This window comes from Geotrypetes seraphini, chromosome 3 (genome assembly GCF_902459505.1).
Source record: "Geotrypetes seraphini chromosome 3, aGeoSer1.1, whole genome shotgun sequence".
Classification (NCBI taxonomy): Eukaryota; Metazoa; Chordata; class Amphibia; order Gymnophiona; family Dermophiidae; genus Geotrypetes; species Geotrypetes seraphini.
In genome coordinates, this window is record NC_047086.1 from 313466715 (window position 1) to 313489384 (window position 22670).

The 22670-nt window shown below is 41.3% G+C and overlaps 1 protein-coding gene across 2 annotated transcripts in view; it reads right to left on the reverse strand.

Annotated features, from left to right (window-relative positions):
* Positions 1-21218: 21218 nt before the first annotated feature.
* SLX4IP (SLX4 interacting protein) overlaps positions 21219-22670 on the reverse strand; it is a 150936-nt gene continuing 149484 nt past the window's right edge. The window contains exon 9 of one of the 2 annotated variants that reach the window (XM_033936687.1): positions 21219-21372. In XM_033936687.1, the coding sequence (XP_033792578.1) occupies positions 21249-21372 (124 nt within the window). In that variant the 3' untranslated portion in view covers positions 21219-21248. The remainder of the gene's footprint in view (positions 21373-22670) is intronic. The other variant, XM_033936688.1, reaches the window with a different exon arrangement.

Below are 22670 nucleotides of genomic sequence, written 5' to 3' on the forward strand. Positions count from 1 at the left end.
GGCGCTGATAGATAAATTTGATCAAATCTACAGTCTATCTGTTAGGCCTCTTTAGTAAGGTTGTAGAATAGTAAACAGCATATAGAAGAGAGTTTCTAGTACAAAGCTGCAGGAATAGGTTTCACACTAATTTTGCACTTTGTGTACTAACAGGGGGACCAAAGGTGAAAAGGTATAAGTGGGTGAACAAAGGGTGTACCCAAGATTTGGTGTTGGTGTATATAGGAAATACTGTCCGCTAACTGCCAAATTTGATGTTATGCAGAGGCATTTAGCATCTCTTAAAGAGGTGCTGTGCAAGGTCTGCTGAGACTGAGATCTTCACTGATAAGAATTTGCTGAGAAATTGCTTGTAAACTTGGGGAAAGGTAGACTTAAGGCTAAATAGGTAAGCTCAGGGACTTTATTATTTTAAGTACTCTGCTTAGCATGAGAGTTTAAGAGAGAGTTTTTTCTTAGCATAGAAATTCTGTTACAGTTAATAGGCTGAAACCTAAAATCATACAACCCAGCGGTATATGTCACAATCACAAAAATACTGTAAAATACCACTTATATAGAACAATACACATCAGTATTGTTAATCCCTAACACAACTTCTGTGCTGCCTTGGAGTGACTTGGAGAGGCAGGAACTGGTCCTGTAGAAAGGACCTGCATTGCAGGGCTTGCAATATCCTCTCAAATTGAGGATGTGTCCAGAGGCTTCTGCCCGGGAGGAAGGATTAGGATGGCTATTGTAGTAGAAGATTAATTCATTAAGCATGTAAGTTGCTGGTGGACTTGAGGATCACCTGGTCACTTACCTACCTGGTGCAAAGGTGGCAGATCTCATTTGTCACCTAGATAAGATTTTAGTGCTGGGGAGGAGCATGCTATTTTGGTACATATAGGTGCCAATGACAAAGGGAAATGTGGAAGGGAGGTTCTGAAACTAAATTTAGACTCTTAGGAAACTACAATCCAGAACCTTCAGAGTAGCATTTTCAGAATTGTTCCATGTACAGGACCCAAGGGACAGACAGAGCTTCAGCGTCTCAATTTATGGATGAGGCAATGCTGCAGGGAGGAAGATTTTAGATTTGATGGCTGGACAATATTCTGGGGAAGGGGGAGCCTATTCTGAAAAGATGGGCTCCACCTTAACCAGGGTGGAACCAGGCTGCTGGTATAAACATTTAAACTAGAAACTGAGGGAAGGCCAACCATCGCTCAAAAGAGCATAGTTTAAGATGTGGATAAAGGTGTGCTGGTTGATATAGTGTATCTAGATTTTCAGAAAGCTTTTGATAAAGTTCCTCACGAGAGGCGCCTGAGAAAATTAAAGTGTCATGGGATAGGTGGCAAAGTTCAGTTGTGGATTAGGAATTGGTTATCCGATAGAAAATAGAGGGTAGGATTAAATGGTCATTTTTCTCAATGGAGGAGAGTAAACAGTGAAGTGCTGCAGGGGTCTGTATTAGGGCCAGTGCTATTTATTTATAAATGATATGGAAATTGGAACAACATGTGAAGTGATTAAATTTGCAGATGATACTAAACTTCAAAGTTGTTAAAACACATGCGGATTGTGAAAAATTGCACGTGGACCTTAGGAAATTGGAAGACTGGGCATCCAAATGGCAGATTAAATTGAATGTGGAGAAATGCAAAGTGCTGCACATTGGGAAGAATAAACTGAATCACAGTTACTGGATGCTAGGGTCCAGCTTGGGGATTAGTGCCCAAGAAAAGGATCTGGGTATCATTGTAGACAATACAATGATGCCCAAGAAAAGGATCTGGGTATCATTGTAAACAATACAATGAAACCTTCCGCCCAATGTGTGGCAGCGGCCAAAAAAGCAAACAGGATGCTGGGAATTATTTAAAAAGGGATGGTTAACAAAACTAAGAATGTTATAATGCTCTTGTATTGCTCCATAGTGCAACCTCAGCCGTAGTATTGTGCTCAATTCTGGTCTCCTTATCTCAAGAAAGATATAGTGGTGCTAGAAAAGGTTCAAAGAAGAGCGACCAAGATGCTAAAGGGGATGGAACTTCTCTCATATGAGGAAAGACTAAAAAGGATCTTCAGCTTGGAAAAAAGGTGGCTGAGGGGAGATATGATTGAAGTCTGTAAAATCCTGAGTGGAGTAGTACGGGTACAAGTGGAGTGATTTTTCAGTCTGTCAAAAATTACAAAGACTAGGGGACACTTGAAGTTACAGGGAAATACTTTTAAAATTAATAGGAGGAAATTTTTTTTTACTCGGAAAAGTTAAACTCTGGAACGCATTGCCAGAGGTTGTGGTAAGAGCGGATAGTGTAGCTGGTTTTAAGAAAGGATTGGACGAATTCCTAAAAGAAAAGTCCATAGTCTGTTGTTGAGAAAGACATGGGGCAAGCCATTGCTTGCCCTGGATTGGTAGCGTGGAATGTTGCTAAGTACTCCTTGGGTTTTGGCCAGGTACTAGTGACCGGGATTGGCCACCATGAGACCAGGCTGCTCAGCTTGATGGATCATTGGATGTGACCTAGTAAAGCTCTTCTTATGTTCTTAAAGTTATCACTAAAATAGAGCTTCCCAATAGTAAGGGTACAATAGACCATAGGAGAACAGGTGTTGGACAGATTTTAAAGATTGCAAAATACATGTTCAACTACTGAGCAAATTGTAAAGACAAACATTGAAATATATTGCACTAGATGAAAAGATAGATATAATAGGCCCTTGAATATACTAAACATTCTATAGAAACCAAACCACACCTTGGAAACTCTATGGGTAGAAACTCCATATGTAAAGGGGAAAAGGATAGTGTTAAGAGTATAGTACTGGCTGCCTGGCCAGGGTCAACAGACAAATTATAAAATTTTATCAGAAATTAGGGAAGCTAATCAATTGGGTAACACAATAATTGATTTCAGTTACTCTGATATTGGCTGGGTAAATGTAAAATTATTTTATAAAATCCAGGACTGCTTTATGGAAAAGCTAGGTCAGGAATCAACAAGAGGTGAAACAATTCTAGACCTAGTCCTTAGTGGAATACATGATTTGGTGCAGGAAGTAATGGTACTGGTATAAGAAAACAGCAAGGTAGATGGTCCCCTGGGGAATCCAATGTGGAGCATAAAATAAACAAATGGGGATGAATGCAGTTGTTGAAAATGCTCCAGGGAACAGCACCCAATGTGTTTTGCCTGTATAGCTGGTGTCCAGTGTATGCTTTTCAAACAAGATGGCAGCTTTGGTTATTTTTGGTGGTAAAAACAGTTTTTAACTTCAATTATATACCCTGAAGAAACTGCACAGGAAAAATGGGTCGGGTGATGCTCCTGGGAGCATAGTCAATAAATGTATTTTGTGATGCCTGTTAATGGTGCTGAGGCTGCTTGCTAATGGTGATCATAACATGATCAGATTTGAATCTCTGAAGTACACACAGGAAATCCAGTATACTAACATTTATTGTAACTGTATAAAGCAGGGGTGTCCAATGTCGGTCCTCGAGGGCCACAATCCAGTCAGGTTTTCAGGATTTCCCCAATGAATATGCATTGAAAGCAGTGCATGCACATAGATCTCATGCATATTCATTGGGGAAATCCTGAAAACCCGACTGGATTGCGGCCCTCGAGGACCGACATTGGACACACCCCTGGTATAAAGGAAACTTTGAAGAGAATGATGAAAAAGAAACTTAAAGAGGAGCAGCTGCAAAGATCAAAAACTACAGAAGGTATGGATGTTATTTTTAAAATACCAGATATATTCCATATATTAAAAAAAGGAGGAAGACAGATCAAATGGCAGCCAGCGTGGTTCACAAGTGAGGTGAAGGAAGTTAGAGCTAAAAGAAAATCCTTCAGAAAGTGGAAGAAGGATCCAAATGAAAATAACAGGAAACAGCAAATGGAAGGGCAAGGCGCTGCTAAGGAAGACAAAGAGTGACCTTGAAAAGAAGATTGTGTTTGAGGCAAAATAAAATTGTAAAAACTTTTCTAGGAATATTAGGAGCAAGAAGACCGGAACAGAATCAGTTGGACCAGTAGATGATGGAGAGGTTCAGGGAAGACTGGGCCATAGCAGAGAGATTAAATGAATTCTTTGCTTTGGTCTTCACCAAGGAAGATGTAGGAGAGAGGCCTGTGCCAGAAATGGTATTCAATGCTGATGAGTGAGAGAAACTGAAACAAATCTCTGTAATAGGACAATTTGACAAATTGAAGATTAGCAAAACACCTGAACCAGATTGTATACATACCAGATACAATTGAAAAATGAACTTGCAGAGCTATTGTTAGTAATTTGTCATTTATCTTTAAAATCCAGCATGGTACTGGAAGACAGGAGGGTGGCCAATGTAATGCCAATTTTTTTTAAAAGGGTTCCAGAGGTGATTCGGGCAATTATAGACCAGTGAGTTTGATGTGTCTGCTGAGAAAAATGCTAAAGACTATATTATAAAAAACAAAATTACAGATCATATTCATAAACAGATTTAGTGAAGGGGAATTTTGCCTCGCCACTCTACTACCTTTGAAGGGGCGAATAAACGTGAGCCAGTCAATATTTCGTATTTGGATTTTCAAAAGGCATTTCACAAAGTACCTCATGAAAAACTTATGAGGAAATTAGAAAGTCACGGAATAGGTGGTAATATCCTATTAAGGATTAAGAACTGGTTAAAAGAAAACAGAGGTAGGATAAATGATCAGTATTCTCAGTGGAAAAGGGTAAAGAGAGGCAATGCTAGTGCACCCAAAGCACAAGTGCCAATTGAAGCCTGATATGCCCTGACGTAGCTTCAGTGAAATGCTGGCTGGCCACCGTGGCTTTGGCTGAATCACATATGATCCTGGGCGAACTCAAATGATTTGAGCAGAAACTTGATTGAGCAGAGTTTTCAAGCACAGCCAAGATAACATCATCATGCTTTGACTTTTGTTCACCTCGCCGGTGACAGTTCACTCCAGAATACTTGGATCTTCTCCATACTGTATCAGGAACTGGGTCGCAACCTCCACATGCTGTTGCTTGTGCAGATCAATAAACTGGGAACCCATCGTGCACTTGTAGTCTCAGTCATCTTACATTGTGGCAAATGCAGATCCATAGCTGATATCCAAATTAGAGAATGACACGGGGAAAAAATTTGTCGCCATCACCGCGACCACTGTCCCTGTCATTGCCTTGTCCCCGCGACTACTGTCCTCGCAACATCCATACAAGCCTCAGTACTGCAATATCTAGCTTATTCCTTCCTTATAAATCAAAGTTCTGGCTGCTGAACTAGAGAAAGAGATGTTCAGCTGGCAGGGCTTTGTTTATAAATTTTTATCAATACAACTAATATACTACTTTATCCTAAAGCAAAAATTTATCTGGCATTTCTGTCTTTTTTCCTTCCAGCGTCTTCTCCCCATTCTCTCTTCCCCATTTCCCTTCAGCGTCTTCTCCCCACTCTGTCTTCCACATTCCCCTTCAGTGTCTGTTCCATTCCTTTCCACCACCACCCCTTCCATCTCGCCACCCCCCTTAAGCACCCCTTGTGTGGTCTGAGCATCTCCCTCCCCTGACTTTTGTGGTGCGTTAGTGTAATTTGTGCAGGCAAGACTCAGCCACAGATCGCCCATGGATCACTCAGATCGGTGAGTTTTAGTGAATCTAGGCCATTATCTCCACCTTGAAGTCCTCCAACACTATCCCTCGTAAGTCTATTTTGTACAGATGTATCAGTATCTTGCTCTAATTGCATAGCTCCTTTGAATTTCTGCTGCTCAAATGCATCACTATCCTCCCTTTTATGAAGCCAGTTTAGGCATTTTTATCGCCATAATGGTGATATTAGCTCCGACACTCATAGGAATTCTATGATTGTTGGAGCTAATACCGCCATGGCCGGCAATAAAAAAGCCTAATGCGGCTTTGTAAAAGGGGGGTGGGGAGTGTATATTTCTTAAGATCAAAAATTTATCATGTCAAGCATTAGCCCATTCTTGTAATTTTTGTATATGTTTCAACACCTTCAGTGTGTCACCGCTTGCTAATGTTTTCATCATCCACAAAATGGAATACATTTCCTTCTAACCCATCGGCAAATTTGCTCACAAAAAGATTGAACAAAATTGGTCCAGGACAGATCCCTGAGGCACTCTACTATTCACCTTTCTTTCTAGTTAATTCCATTTACCAACATGCTTTGTCGCCTCTCAGTCAACCAATATCTGCGCCCCCCCCCCCCCCCCCATCCTTGAGCTGCTCATTTTATTAATATGAGAACATTTCAAGTTTCAAGTATATTTTCAAGTTTATTTAAAAGTTTGATTGTAATATCACAATCCAAGGCGATTTACATCATAAAAGCAGTTTTTTTTTTTTTTTAAAAAGAGATTATTGTATTGTGCTGCCATGCACTCCACATTAAAGCTATCTATAGGTAACCCTGGCCTCATCCCGACCACTTGGCAAGGGGCCCTCCAGCCAGCTGATTGGGTCAAGGGCCACCTGCCCGACACCAGGGCTCACAAAAAGATGATTTTCAGCTTCCTTCACGGTTACTCAGATCACGCATGAACTTGCTCAAGCTGGACAGGGCCGGACAAATCCATTAGGCCGGATGACTTCTGATCTCAGGCTCCAGTCACTCCCTCAGCCCTTCCCTTCTGGTTAAAAGAAAACAGGGAGGAGCCGAGAGGTAAATGGAACAAATTCAATAGTTTGGTTAATTTGATTAAAGTGGTTCACAGCAAACTATGTACAAAAAAAGTCTTTATCTGGTTCAAGTAAATCACTTAGGCTGCATATTTTCCTTATTTCTGTACATACAGTTCAGTCCCTCTGCCCACTCCCTGGGTAACTCAGAGAGCCTCCCTCCAAATGTCAGACCTGGGCAGGAGCCAGGGGTAACCACAGGATTCTCTCTCTCTCTGTTCCCTCCCAGATCATTAGGAGTATCCTTGGGTCACTGAGCTCCGGCAGGGCTAGGAACATCCAGCAGTCTCCATTCCTCTCTGCTACCTACCAACTAAATTAGAGAACCCCCTCAATTGCAGGGCTCTGGCAGGGGAAAGAGCAACCAGAAACTGCCTACCGCAGTCCCTTTTATACTCCTCCCGCCTCCACGGAGAAAAGGACCTTCTGCTCCTCCTCTTCTTCTGCTAGCCACAGTCTGAAATCTAAATGACCATTGCTACTCAGGGTCAGACATTTTCTAGGGGCGGGGGGTGGGGTTCACATATATATATATAAAAGGCATTTTGCCTTATTCATATGGTTAAAATAGCCTTTTCCTAAGAGCATATAGTTACAATTTAAGCACAGCCCCTTCATCCTATAACTTTAGTGCCAAAATTTAAGTATCATTTGCATGCTGCAATCAAAGAAAACTAGTACTTACATGGGAAGTGCAAACTTATGTATGCAAATGCTAAGTATGTACCCAGTACTATTCTACAACTATGTGCAACTTGCTTAGCATGTAAATGCAACAGGGTTATTCACAGGAGATGAGGAAATAAATAACTAAGTGATGTGCTAAAGTGCCGCATTTAGGTACTATTGGTAGAGTGTAAGTGAGCACAGTGACAGACCTGGCATGGTTGCCACCCAGGGTGGAGCACCCACTCCTGCAGGTGCAGTACCCCCTTCAGGCACAGGGCCGTAGTCTTCATGCGCACAGCTATCAGCTCTGCTGGTCCCCTGCCCTGGAACAGGAAGTTGATGTGAGAGGGAGCTGGGGCCAGCAGAGTTGATGGCCATGCCATGTGGACTACAGCCATGTAGCTTCTCCCTGCACCCCCTTACTGGCCTTTTGTATGCCACTGAGTGACCAAACCTAACTATAGGCACATAGATGCGGACTTATACTAATACAGTAGACTCTCACTTAACCGGCGCCCATAGGAATTGATAGATGCCGGATAAATGTACTTTCTGGTTGCTTGAGAGTTACAATAGGGCTAACTAATACTATACCCCATACTATGCCATACCATAAACTGTTCCAAACTACCGGGCATGTGCTAGGCATAGTGTAACGTGTCAAGTTTACACTTAAATTTCCACCAGAAATTGATTTTATTTTCATTTTTATGTAAAGTATTACAGTATTTCTTTGATATTTTTTTTGTTGGTTGCTTGAGAGTTCTGGTTGCTTGAATTCCGGTTAACAGAGAGTCTACTGTATTCCATAACAAATCTTGAAGCCCAGATACCATTACAGAAATTGTGCTTAGCGCATTGAACATAGCATCCAGTTATAGAATTACCCCCAACCAGCAGTGTTGTACATTATTGAATTACTAGTAATCAGTTACTATAGTTAATTACTTCCTTGCAAAAACCAATAAAGTAGTGAACTACACATTCACTATCCCAGTAACTGGAATTAATTACTTTTGGAGAGTAATTAACACATGACATGACATAAGATATGGTTGGCATGAGTTTGCCAAACCTTTTAAATAAGCATCAAGAGATGAAGTTATGCAATATTCACATTGGGGTTGTGTATAACAGTTTCTCAACACACTTTATGCATACCCTTAGGGGTACATGAGCCGCTTGTTAGGGGTACGTGGCACTACACGGGTCTCCCGCCCCCTTCCTCTGCATAGGTCTTCTGCCCCCCATCTGCCACAGGGGATCCTATGCCCTCCTTCCTGTCTTACAGCTGCTATCCCCCCTCCGCCAAAGTTGAACCAGAAGGTTTCCCTCCAATGTCAGAGCTGACATTGGAGCGAAACCTTCTAGGGATCTCAGTTACCTCCTTCAGGGCTGTCCAGCTGGGCTGCTCCTATCTGTCTTCAGTTGCTTTGTGCTTGTTTTTTTTTTAATTTTGTAGTTACCATTATATATTAATAAGATTATATTTTGTGTATATGAAAAATTAATGGAAGAAATTGTATTACAATTAGTACAGTGTTCCCCCGGTAGTTCGCGGTCCCGGTCATTTGTGGTATTTTCTGACCGCGAACCGCCAACATGGAGAGGGCAGCGGGAGAGGCAGGAGAGAGCAGCCGGAGCACCGCGAGTGTAGAAAATCACTTGCGGTACACTCCGACCACCTCTTCCTGCACTAAGTTGGGCCTTATCCAATCAGGAGCTGCGTGTCAAAGCATGAGTCCAACTTTTCACTCTCTTCCCTCTCCCCATTGCCCCAAGTCTGACATTTCTCCTTCCCTCCTTTCTATCCTCCCCATCCATCTTGCCCTCTCCATGAGTCCAACACTTTCTGCCTCCTGCACGCTTTCTCTCTCTCCTTGCCTCTTCCCTCAAGTGACATCCCTCCTTCCCCCAACCCAACATGCTCTCTCCCCATGCACCATTTCTCCCTCTCCTCTACCCCTGTCCATGTCTCTCTCTCTCATCACTCTCACTCCTCCTGCACCAATTTTATTTTTTCCTTCCCTCCCCCACCCCACTCACATGATCTCTTCTCTCCCCATGCACCATCTCATCCTCCCCTCCAGTGTGCAACACCTTTCCTTTCCCTCTTCTCCCTTTCGTTTCCAACCCCCTTGTCCAGCAGCACCTCTCCCTCTCCCTATGTCCAGCAGTACCTGTCTTTCCTTCCCTTTCCCTCCTCCCCTGTCCAGCAGTACCCCTTCTCTTTCCCTCCTCCCCTGTCCAGCAGTACCTCTCCTCTCTAGTGGCAGCTCACTATGCTTTTAACTTCCCCACACAACTGCCACTAGCATTAATTTAGATGTGGTTTCATCAGGCAGCCTCATTTGAATACTATAATTGAGTTTTTCACTCAATATCACAATTGTGTGTCAGCTTCTAATTGAATGTGGTGATATATGATAGCTAAAGGTTTGTTGTTTTTGTTCAAATAGGATTAAGTGACTTGCCCAGAGTCACAAGGAGCAGTGTGGGATTTGAACCCACAACCTCAGGGTGCTGAGGCTGTAGCTCTAACCACTGTGCCACACATTCCCCTCTTGGTCAAGGCCACTAAGTGGTAACTAGGAAAACTGAACTGAGCTTCCCGTATTTACAGCTCTGCATTCTAGCCACTATGTTATACCAGCAGCCATGTAGGAGTACCACAGGGTGGAGATTTGGCATCCTGAACTACTACTGTCACAAACTATGCTTTTTAACTAGGCAGATTCTTTTCTTCTTTTCTTTTTTTTTCAGTTGGGAACATGGGAATTTTATAGTCATAAGTGCCTACAAGTCTGGGAAGATGCATAAGAAAATGTGGTATGGGAAGCTTTCCATTGCTAATGTATGTTTATTTTTCATAAACCCTGATTCACTTGAGAACCGAACGGAAATCCACTAGGGGAAGACACTAGAGATTTACAAAAACAATGAATTTTGTTTCTCGTCTAAAGAAGAAAGATAATCCCTACAAGTGTCTCAAATTTTCCAGTCCTAGACCCAGACATGCTTTCCTCGTGAACTGAAATTGTAATGACAGTGCACTTAGCTTAATTTTACTGTTCTTTCTACAAGTATAAGGAGAGAAAAAATTTCCTAGACTAGTCAAAAGCACAGGATAGTTGTCTAAATTCTCAGACAGCAACCTAGTAATAAGATTTTAATTGTGTGATCCTAGGAATTTTATCATGTTCTAGTGCATTTAAAGATCATTTAAAGTATTTTGAAATGATTAAATGTACAGTCACACACTAATCTGCAAGAACAATTTGAAAAATTGCTATTTTTGCAAGCTCTCCTTCATAAGTCTGAACTTGCATGTGATTGCATTCTTCTAAGTTTTTGGAAAGACTTCTGTACAGTCAGCTGATCTACATAAAATGAGTCAGCTTTAAAATGACTTGAGTACAGCTGAATGCCCTGAGCGATATTAACATAGTAGATGTCGACAGATAAAGACCTGCATAGTCCATCCAGTGTGCCCAATAAGATAAACAATAAAGTGTGTGAATAAAATGATAATAATAATATGTGAACTATCCAGAAAAGCTCAGAAGCTTCCTACTAATTAATGCTAGATTATATATCAAGTAATTGCCACCACCAATTCAAAACAAACCAGATGGTAGGAAAAGCCTCAGTTCATAATCGGGAGTCGCATAAAAAAGATCATACAATCTCTCCAAACTCCCTTCTCCAATCATTGGCATAAAATTCTCCCTCTGGTAGTTATAGGACTCCTTTTACAAAGCTGCGCTAGGGCCTTAATGCGCGGAATTTCCCCGCGCGCTAGCCGCTACTACCTCCTTTTGAGCAGGCAGTAGATTTTTGGCGCTAATCCGGTGTGTACGTTTAAAAAGCTAGCGCACCTTTGTAAAAGGAGCCCATAGTGTCTTTTGTATAGCATTCAATCTCAAAATAAATTTTTTTAGGAACTTTCCAACTTTTCTCAGAGTGCCAGAATTAATTTCTTTAACATTTCAGAAAACATGCAAATTCAGTCACAGTTAATGGCTCCTATAATATTCAATATTCAAAGAAACTTTCTTTTATGTTCAAAATAAAGGAGTTCAAGAGATCAGTAAAAACATTCTACTCACTCCATATCTCCGCTGCATCAGGGAGGATTGATTCTTCTTATGCAAGATCCTTTGACAAAATTATTGTCCACTACGAGTTTTAGCCAACTTCATTTTAACAAGAAAAACAGCACTCACCCCATACTTGTTGGAACCTCTCTTTATACACATTGTAATCAGTACATCACACTTCACCAGAGAATGGCAGCTTATCAAGCTTCCAACCCTTTTTTTACACGTGGCACAATCTGATTGGTTTAAATTTACAAACATAGTTTTATTAACAAACGATCACTAGAAATTAAGTGTCTGAGGATCTGAAAGTGATGAAACAGTGCGACAAAGCAGTGGCTTTGGCCAGAAGGATGCTAGGCTGTAGAGAGAGAGGCATAACCAGCAGAAGGAAGTGTTGGTGCCCCTCTGCATGTTGTTGGTGAGGCCCACATGGAGTATTGTGTTCAGTTTTGGAGGCCACATATGGCGAAAGATATAAGAAGACTTGAATTGGTCCAGAGAAAGGTGATGAAAATGGTAAAGTCGCTTTCCACTTCAAGTCTTTTTATATCCTCCGCCAGATATGGCCTCCAAAACTGAACATGATACTCCAAGTGTGGTCTCACCAATGATTGTGCATTTAGCAGTATATAAATAAAGTCTTATGTTGTTTCATATTTGACACAATCAGGGATGGGATAGGAAGAGATAGGAGAGTATGGATGTGAGGATTGTGAGAGGGTGTGAAGCGGTGTCTGTGAGGTGCATGTTGGGAAAGTGGAGGTTTTTAGTATGCTGCTGAAGGGATCTGCATGGGTTTGGTTGGGGATGGATGAAACAAAAGGGGACATTCTCTAAAGAAAAAGGAACATTGCTGGGAATTAGAAATAAATACCGTTTGTTATTTGTTGTAGGTATTATCTGTCTCATTTGGTTCAGGTTCCATTATTACTTGATAAGTGATCTATGTATTTCTTGTGATGTTTGTTCAGAAATAACCCCTCCCCCCCTAGCATCTTCATGTGTATTTTATGCACAAATTGTACATTTACACTTGCTTCTAAGAAGGCTTTAGTGCTCACAGCTTAATTTTAGTCTTGATTTCAGCTTTTCAGTGTAACCGTCTAAAGACATAAACCTTCAGTCTTGTGCTTACCACCAATTTATTTTAAGGCAGCTTGCCACCCCCCACTACCATTTACAGTCACCTTGATATTGTTCATTCCAGAATAATAGGCCTTAATGGGCTATTTGAAAACTGAGCCCAAGAAGTAGGAAAGGGACTGTAAGGTCCAACCGGCGTATACAAAGAAGATTGAATCAAACGGAGAATTCTTCCAAAAGATCTTTGTCGATATACAAAGGTAAATCAAAAAGTAAAGGCAAAATAGATTTAATAGCTTTAATAGAAGCAACTGTGAGTAACTGAACATATCACTTTTCCACACAGGCCTCATGCAAGACAACACATTTGTTGTATGGTTCAACTAGCTCTGCATTCCTGCAGAGAAGTTTTTCGGCTGTTCCCAGTCAGGTGAGCACCGCTTCCTTTACTTCATCATGCTCTGTCTTTTGTTCTCCTGGTCGCAGGGATGCACTCATGTCTCATCGTCAATTGAGACAGTTATCCGTCGGTCTTCTCTAATCTAGGCATCCGCCCTGTCAATGTGCTGTTATGTACACAATGTTGATGGGCGACTAGAACGACCTTCGTTGGTTAACCTATTCTTCCCACTTTAAACCCTTTTTACCCACTCATAAACCTTTGGTTGGTTTGTGGTGTTATGTCCATACTGAGTCAATTTCCACAGGTTTCACTCCCTCTGCCCAAAGAAAGTGAAGGTGCAATCTTGCAATGGAGCGTCCATGTTTCTGACCTTATGAATGCCACACGACTAAAGGCTGAACACTACACTGCGCATGGACTAACTATCCAACAGGCAATGTACGAGTGCATATGTTGCATTTTGCTAGCTCTATTACAGTTATCGTGTAATTTAACAACTGCCTTTAATTTTTGATTCACCCTCGTATGTTTACTATACCCAATATGGTCCATGTTTCGGATCTGCTGAGCCTGCCTCAGGGGGACACAAACCCAGTATTGTATAGTAAGTATTCACTTGTTCAAATGGTTAATGACTAACTGAACTTGTCATTAAAACAAATAAGCTTAAATGCCATATTATGCTTGAAAACTGCCCACCCTCGCTATTTGTAGAGGTGCTCACTGTTTTTCTTTAGGTTTTTGTGGTCATTTTGCTTTGACTGCACACAGGAGATGTGACAGAGATGTTTAAGTACTATGTGACATAAGTACACAGGAGGCAAGTGTCATTCAATTGAAAGGAAGCTTTGCAATAAGGGGGCAAAGGGTGAAGGTGAAAGGGAATAGACTCAGAAGTAACCTGAATAAATACTCTTTCATGGAAAAGATGGTGAATTTATGGAATGGGTTCCTGTGGAAATGGTAATGAAAACTGTATGTGAATTCAGGAAAGTTTGGGACAAGTACAAAGGATCTCAAAGAGAAAGGGAGAGTGGATGGCATACATAGGCAGAAGCAGCAAAACAAGAGTACATCATCTACTCTTGTTTTGCTTCATTTGAATCTTGTAGAGATCATCTTTCCCTTCCCATGATTCTCTCATGCATGGGCAGACTGCTTAGGCCACATGGCAGTGGTTCCCAAACCAGTCAGATTTTTAGAATATTCCCAATGGATATTCTTTATAAAGATTTGCATGTCATGGAGGCAGTGCATACAAATCTCTCATGAATATTCATTGTAGATATTGTAAAAACTTGACTGATGGGGTGCCTCCAGGATCAGGTTAGGGAACCTTTCTTCATTTTTGTTGCCACCTCCCAAGAAGCTGCTGACCTAGGCAACCTTCTAGCCCTGCCCAGGATTTTTCATCCCAGTCCTTGGGACACACCAAGCCAGTCTAGTTTTCAAGATATCCACAATAAATATGCAGGAGATAATTTGCATATTCTGCCTCTACTGTATGCAGATCTATCTCATACATATTGACTAGAGGAATCCTGAGTGGTTGGTGTGTCCTGAGGACTGGGTTGAGAACCTCTGGTCCTGCCTCCTGATTGGGTCAGCCCTGTAGCCATTTAACTCAGGTAAAAGGCTGATGAAAACTGCTCTCAAAGTGATTGAGGTGTCCGACAGATTACAATCTTTTACTGCTTCGGTTTATATCAGTGTATCGCAAACTGTGGAGGACGAGCGGTGCTGGCTGACTGCCTACAGGATGTGCCTCTCGTGGTGAGAGGCACGGTTTATAGGCAGCCAGCTGGCGCCTCTCTTTTCTACATGGCTCTCTTTTTGTAGCAACCCCCCCTCCACTGGAAGCTCAGGGCTCCATCTGGAGGGCCTTTGTGCATGCGCAGACATCATGATGACATCATGCATGTGCTTGATGTCATTGCATCAACATCCGCACATTTCTGGATGCCCTCCAGCTGCAGCACAAGGTTTAGTGTGTTGCAGCTTCCGGAAGTTTGCGAGACACTGGCACAGTCAGATTTTCAGGATATTCACAGTGAATATGTATGAGATAGATGGTCTACAAATATCTCTCATGCACATTCATTGTGGGTATCCTGAAAACCTCAGTGACTGGTTGTATCCTAAGGACTGATTGAGCAGCACTGACATGCAGAAATTACATCCGTGGCCAAAAAGCAACACAACCTTCATATTTAGCAGATAGTGGTAATTTTAAGCCATTAAATTCTTTGCTCAAATATTTGGCCATGGTCTTTCATCTTTGGAATCTAAAGACATATTTTGCAGCATGAATTAACAGGGAAGCAGAGGAGAGCCCAGAAAGAGTAGAGGACAAATACCCTGCTTGTTTTCTTTCATAGCTCCAATGGCACTGCCCTATTAATCTTCATGCTCTCTTTTCCCTCTGCTTTAGGGAAGGTGTCATGCTAATGTCTTTGACCTGAGACTATACACTCTGTGACTCAGAGATGACTGAATAATATTTGCTAAATATTTTGTGCCGACAGTATCCTGTATTATTGTTGTTCGTGTTCTATTTCATAGGAAACGGACACAAAAATTATTTTGCTTTTAGGGATGCAACAGGAGAAGTAGGAACAAGGGGGCTCATATTCTTCAGGGTCAGTTCTTCAATGAGGGTATGCAGAATGTAAAGTCCATATGTTATCAAAGAAATAAAACCTGAGCTGTTGTTTTCACAAAGGTACCTGGTGGTTCCAGCAAGCCTCAGTCCTGTCATCCAAATGTGCGCCCCACAATCAGCATGCAATGCTATTCTATAATGGGTGATCATCTTTTGAGTGCCCATTATAAAATAGCATTGAGCACCAAATATTTTGATGGTGAATTCTGAGTGCCGTTTACTGACTCTAGTCCTATGTGAATTAAGAAGTCTCTCTCATTCTCAGCATAAGCTCCACTGACTTCCACAGAGCTGCCAAGTTACCCAGTTACAGCCTGGAGACTTTCTGGCCATGTCCTAGTTTTAAACTTACATCATGAAGCATTGTGGGATTTGCAATGCCCGATCCTGCCCATTGAAATCAGTGATTCCAGTCCCATAATGCCCCAGGATGGGGTGGTCAGAAATCCATGACTGCCCCAAATGGTCCAGCCTGGAACTGGGTAACTTGGCATCTTTGCTTCCAGTGCAATTTGTTAAAACCAATAAAATCATCTCTGCCTGCCATGGGAATATTCAGGGGTTGTTAATACATTTCCAAGCAAGAACAACATGTGTGTAAATGACAACAGTTGTGTATTACACATAGGGGAAGGGGATGGGATTTGATATAGCACCTGTGTTTACAATCAAAGCAGTTTACCTATTATAAACAGTACTTATTTTCTACCTGGGGCAATGGAGAGTTAAGTGACTTGCACGGGGTTAGGCACCTTAAGGTGTGCACTTTGATTTTGCAGAATTTTTGGTTTATTTTGTTCACTTCTACAGCAGAGGATATTCATCAGAGAAATGTTGCATCGCTCCTAGATAAGTATATATTTTTTTAATCTGGGTTTTATAAGCTACATATGATGCACTACATGGGACTACACTGTGGTTATGATTGTCCCAACTAGCAACCTCTGCTTTAGATATCATATTGATTTCAATTTGAGCACTGAGGTATGCGGATCTGAACACAGTCTTCAATACACATGATTATTTGGTTATGGTTTATTATCTATTATACACTATACAGCAGGGGTGCCCAAATACGTCGATTACGATCGACCGGTAGATCGGGAAGGCAACGTGAGTCGATCGCGGAGCCCATCCCGTGATAGACTCGTGTTGCCATCCCAATCTACCACCCGATCAGCCGACAAGGCCGGGCATCCAGTTTAGTCTGTTTTTTGTCATTTCGGTGGTGGGGAGGGGGCGTCGTCGACGGCAACAGCCTGAAAAAGAAATCATCCTGGCTGGGGTCGGTGTCATGCTCCAGAGCTTCTACAGCCTTCCTATCTGGCCCTCTCCCTTCTACTTGCATCCGGCCACACCCCCTGCTCCGCAGCTCTCTTCGGCAACTCAGCAGCAGCGATCGACGCAAGCTTCTGACGTTGAGGCCTACCCTCTGCAAGTCCCGCTTGTTTCAACTTCCTTTTTCTACAAAAGTGGGACTCGCAGAAGGAAGGCCTCGATGTCGGCAGCCTGTCTTGATCACCGTTGCTGAAGAGGGCCGCAGGGCAGGGTGTGTGGCTGGATGCAGGTGGAAGGGAGAGGGCCAGATGCAGAACTCGTGGGTGAGGGAGGAGAAGAGAGAGGGGAGGGAAACAAAAGGAAATATTTCATACCGGGCTAGGCCGGAGTGGAGGGAGGGTGGAAAAATTCTGGCTACAAGAAAAGGGCGGAAAGCTGAAAATGGAGATAGTGACACAAAGAGAAAGGTTAAGCAGGACCTACTGAATACAGATACAGAGGGGACATGAAGAGGAGGTGAAATAGAGACATAGAAGTAATGCTGAAAAAGGGGGGGGGAGGAGATAAAGACATTGAAAGGGCAAATGGTGAACATGGGGTAAAGACAAGGACAGAGACAAATGAAGATTCTGAAAAAGTGGTGAGATAGGGATATAGGTGAGATGGACACAAAGAAGGGTGATGCTGGAAAATAGGTGGAATGGTAATTCTGACAGACACAGAAGGGAAATGCTGGATCAAGGAGATCCAGCATCAGGCTGGATGGAATGGGGAGAAATGCCTGGTTGGCCCGGAATTTCCTCTCCTACGTCATAATTCACGTTGGGGAGCAGAATGCTGGTCAGCACAACGCTTTTGCAAGGAGAGCTTGGGGCGGCGGTGGCTTGGTGGCTGTTCCCTGATGGCGGCAAACCGAGTGGCTTGAGGGGAGGGTAGGGAGAAGGAAAGAAAGGGGGCAGGCAGGAAGACAGAAAGAAGGGGGAACAGGGAGACAGAAAGGGAGGCAAGGAAACAGAAGGAAAAAGTTGGGGGAGAGAATGAGGTCTGGAGGAAAGGAAACATACAGGAGGCTGAAAGAAGGGAAGAAAGATTAGATGCACAATCAGAAGAAGAAAGTGCAACCAGAGACTCATGAAATCACCAAACAACAAAGGTAGAAAAAATGATTTTATTTTCAATTTAGTGACCAAAATGTGTCCATTTTGAGAATTTATATCTGCTGTCTATATTTTGCACTATGGCTCCCTTTTACTAAACTAAACTAAACTAAACCTTGGGTTTGTATACCGCATCATCTCTACATTCGCAAAGCTCGACACGGTTAACAAGGGTTAGGGTAGACAGGAACTCCAGTGAAAGGAAAATACAAAATGAAGAGAAAATTTAGGACAGAATAACCAGAGAGAGGAAGAGTTACATTTTTGAAAATAACCAGGTTTTCAGATGTTTACGGAAGATTTGGAGGGAGCTCAGATTCCTAAGAGGGGAGGTAAGATTGTTCCAGAGCTCAGTGATTCTGAAAGGGAGGAAGGAACCTAGTTTTCCTACAAGGGAAACGCCTTTTCGAGAGGGAAAGGAAAGTTTCAGTTTTTGGGTAGATCTGGTGGAATTGGGGTTAGAGGAATTCCAAGAAAGAGGAATAAAAGGGGGGAGAATGCCGTGTAAGATCTTGAAAGTAAGGCAGGCACATTTGAAGTGGACTCTGGAGATTATAGGGAGCCAGTGGAGCTTGGACAAAAGTGGTGAGATGTGGTCGAATTTGCTTTTTGCGAAGATAAGCTTAGCAGCGGCATTTTGAATCCACAATAGCGTTTTTTAGCGCAGGGAACCTATGAGCATTGAGAGCAGCATGGGGCATTCAGCGCAACTCCCTGTGCTAAAAACTGATAGTGTGGTTCAGTAAAAAGCAATTGTTCACTTGTCTTCCTATACATATGTCTAATGAAGACCTTTGTTTTAAAAATGCTCTGCTGCATTGGGATAATTCATCTGACTCCTCTTATTTCATCCACTCAAAGCACAAAAGATGGCAACATAATTCTTAAACTCACAAGACTGCTCCATTCAGCATACTGCTGACCAAAGCAAACAATTCACAAAGATGTTTAAAAGAACACTTTCCAATCCATCAGGCACCAATGTGGTTCTCTCTACAGGAGTGTTTGAAAGGAATTTATAACATTTTCTCCCTGCTCCTGACATCATGCGTTGAGGATTGTGGGTAATGCCTCTTTGATGGCATTCTTCAATGCTTGTGATTTGGAATTACTGATAGGCAGTCCCAAGGGTCTCTATCAATGCTCAACTTTGAGGGAGATCAATGATCTCTTGATGTCAATGCATCCCCGGCATCCAGTGTTTTTCTTCAGGATGCCTCCAATGCTGATGCATTTGGACAGGATTTAGAAGCATCAAGAACTTTTCTTTATGCTCTTGAAATCCATGGAGAGCTCTAAGCATGATTACCTGGCAAGCAGGATATGTTGAGATACTGTGGTTGGCTCCAAGATTCAATTAATACAAATCATGGGTGTTTAGGAATGACAATCTTGGAGCAGCTTCTGCACCCTGTGAAGCTATTTGGAGCTCCTTTCTTCTGTGACAACATCAGAAAAATATTTGATGAGAAATTATACAATTTGATTTAAAAAAAGTCTGATCTCTTTCAGTGCAATGACACAGATTGTAACTGTGGCAAAAAAAGGAAGAAAAGTGGTTAAAAAGAACAAGCTATAATTTCTAGAAGGGAAAATAGGTTTCCAGATATGGTAACTTACTGAAATAGTGAAAAGCGCAAACACAAAATTTGCCTCAATATAAGACAGTGACAGAATATATCCTGTGCCTGCAGGAAACGTAAAAACAAGGTGGTTTTAGGTGATAGGCCCATTGCAGGAGCCCACAAATATGCATGGTACAGTATATCTGAGTTCCACTAGACAATGTCACTCCATATGTGAAGACTTGCTATCTTGCTTGTTTTTTGAGAAAACAAAAAATCAAGAGTATAAATTCAACAAAAATTATGAAGCTAGATCTTCCTGAGAGCACCCTGACACCAACACAATGCCCATTATCTACTACCATAAAGTAAAATTTTTATTTTTTACTCATATGCACATAACTTATCCAACTTTTATTATTGCATCTATTATACAGATCAACTTATAAATTTAATGATTCAGATACGGATCGGCCTTACTCTTTATTTATAACATCTCACTAAAAATACATGTAGAAATAAAAAGAAACAAAACAAAATGAATCCAAGCGATATCTTTTTTATTGGACTAACTAGAGCATGGTTAGATTAGTTTACAAAGGTAATCCTTCTAATCTAACCATGCTCTAGTTAGCCCAATAAAAAAAGGTATCACTTGGAATTCTTTTTTACTTCTACACCCTTTTAAGAGACTAACATGGCTGCCATACCATTTCTATTAAAAACACAAACTCTAAAACAGGGCTGCCCAAGTCCAGTCCTTGAGATCTACTGGCAGGCCAGGTTTTCTGGATATCCACAATGAACATGCATGAGAGAGATTTGCGTACCAAGAAGGCAGTGCAGGAAAATCTCTCTCATGCATATTCATTGTGGATATCCAGAAAACCTGGCCTGCCAGTAGATCTCGAGGACTGGACTTGGGCAGCCCTGCTCTAAAATATAGTACCAAATATGCAATGTGACTTGCATATAGTTGATTTTCTGTCTAGGACATTTTAAGTCTTTGCAGTTTAGCTTTCTTGGAGGATTTTGGTTCTTTTTTGGTTTTTTGAAATAGTTCTTCCAAAGGACTATTATTAATTTTTAAATGAGAGGATGTAGGGATTGAGGGCAACTGTTTACGGCTAGCTTGTTTTGGTTTGTGTACTCCATGGTATTGTTCAAAAGAACAGATTTTAAGGGTATTATACTCCAAGGAAACAACTCTTCAATGTATGAGGCTTCATCCACAACATGGGATCCAGCAGCGACTTCTCAGTAGCTTGCTTTAAAGAACTGGCATTGCTCTCTTTCATTAGGCTCCCCTAGGGGATAAATATATCCTTTCCAAAAGATGCTTTCTTGCAAAACCTTGCTTTTCCTCAGAGTAATGTCTGCTTTAATTTGGTTGTGTTATAGTTGGTCTTTGACTTTGTTTTGAGTCTGGTGGTGCTGACTCACAACTCCATGAACTGCTCCTGCCTAACAGTCTTGTCTCTAGCCGTTCCACAAAATGAGGTTTTGCTGGCTGCTAGCATCATCTGGCTGTCTCCGATTAACATCATTTTCCATTTCTGAAACAGGAAGCTCTGAGTTGCTCTCAGCTGTATTTATATAATCATTTATTGGCTGTACTGTACTCCTACATTATGCTTCAGACTGTAAATCGGAAGAAGCCTGATGTTCACTCTTTCTGCACCTAGTCTCAAAGTCCTCTGATCCTAAAGTTACTTTCATGGTATTTTTGTGGGTTGTTCTTGTCTTTTTAACACTGTCAATAAAACAAATATTTGAGAATTAAAATTTCATTTCACTGCGTGATTCTATCATTTCTGAAAGAGAAGTAGAAACTACCCCTTTATGAAAGAGTGCACAAAAAAGATTTGTTCCAATCTTAAGCATACATGCTCATCAACCATGGATATTATCAAAGTCTATCCATCTGAATTTTCACTGCACTAGGGGAATCCTTTATGTTAATGACGCAGCTGTGAAGGCGACTGAGTTTTATTCCAATAGCTGAGTCAGATTCATTACAGATGTTAAGGGTCAACACTGCATTCAAGTATCAAATTCCATAACCAGCTGAACAAAACAGAAAACACTATACATAGAAAAGTAAATTCTATTTCCTCATTTTCAATTTGGTTTTTCACACATTTTTTTTTCTCCCATGACATTTAAAGATATTATATCATTATTTAGCTGAAATCAAGCACACTGTGTAGAAACTGATGTGAATAATCTATTTTGAGTATACAAAACGATTAAGAATTTAAATTCTCTGGAAAGAAATTGAAAATAGCATGGAAAAAGTACATGATAAAATTATAGGCAGCCTAATGGGGTGCAAGCTTTTAAACACAGTATATGAAAGAAAACATAACTTTTGATAGGCTGATAAAGAGGTATGTGAATCCTGGGAATAGGTTCCTTCTAAGGGGCAGATCATGTGTATTAGATTTGTATCTTTGAAGAAAAATACATCTTTGAGACACATCAGAGAGTGAAAACTGAGATTCAACATAAATGTACCCCTCAAGACAATTATGGTAGGGTAGCATAAGATCTAGATATGCAATTTTATGTATACTATCATAATTTCTATAGTATATACAGGTTATAGAAGGTCTTAGAAGCACATACAGAGAGTAATTATATAAGATGTCACCTAGTTTAGGCATTAACAGTCAGTATTTTAGTGATTTATGAACCTAAGAGGTCACACAAGCATATAAATGACCTCTTACAAAATATTAACCAGTGTAAACATCCATGCACTGTTTGCATGGTGCATATTTTGATAGTGGTCAGCATGCGCAAAGCATACAAGTTCATTTATACATTATAAAGTATCAGGATTTATAAATTCTCTTGCTAGAACTTGGCACAGGCATTTAAATGATAGTGCTTTAAATCAAGCTGCATTTTGGCCAGTTATATGGAGAAATAAGTTCTTACCTGCTAATTTTCTTTCTGTTAGCTTGTAAACCGGTATAGTTCGTTATGGATGGGTATTATACCTCACTGCTACCAGCAGGTGGAGACTGAGATTAAATTTGTAATCAG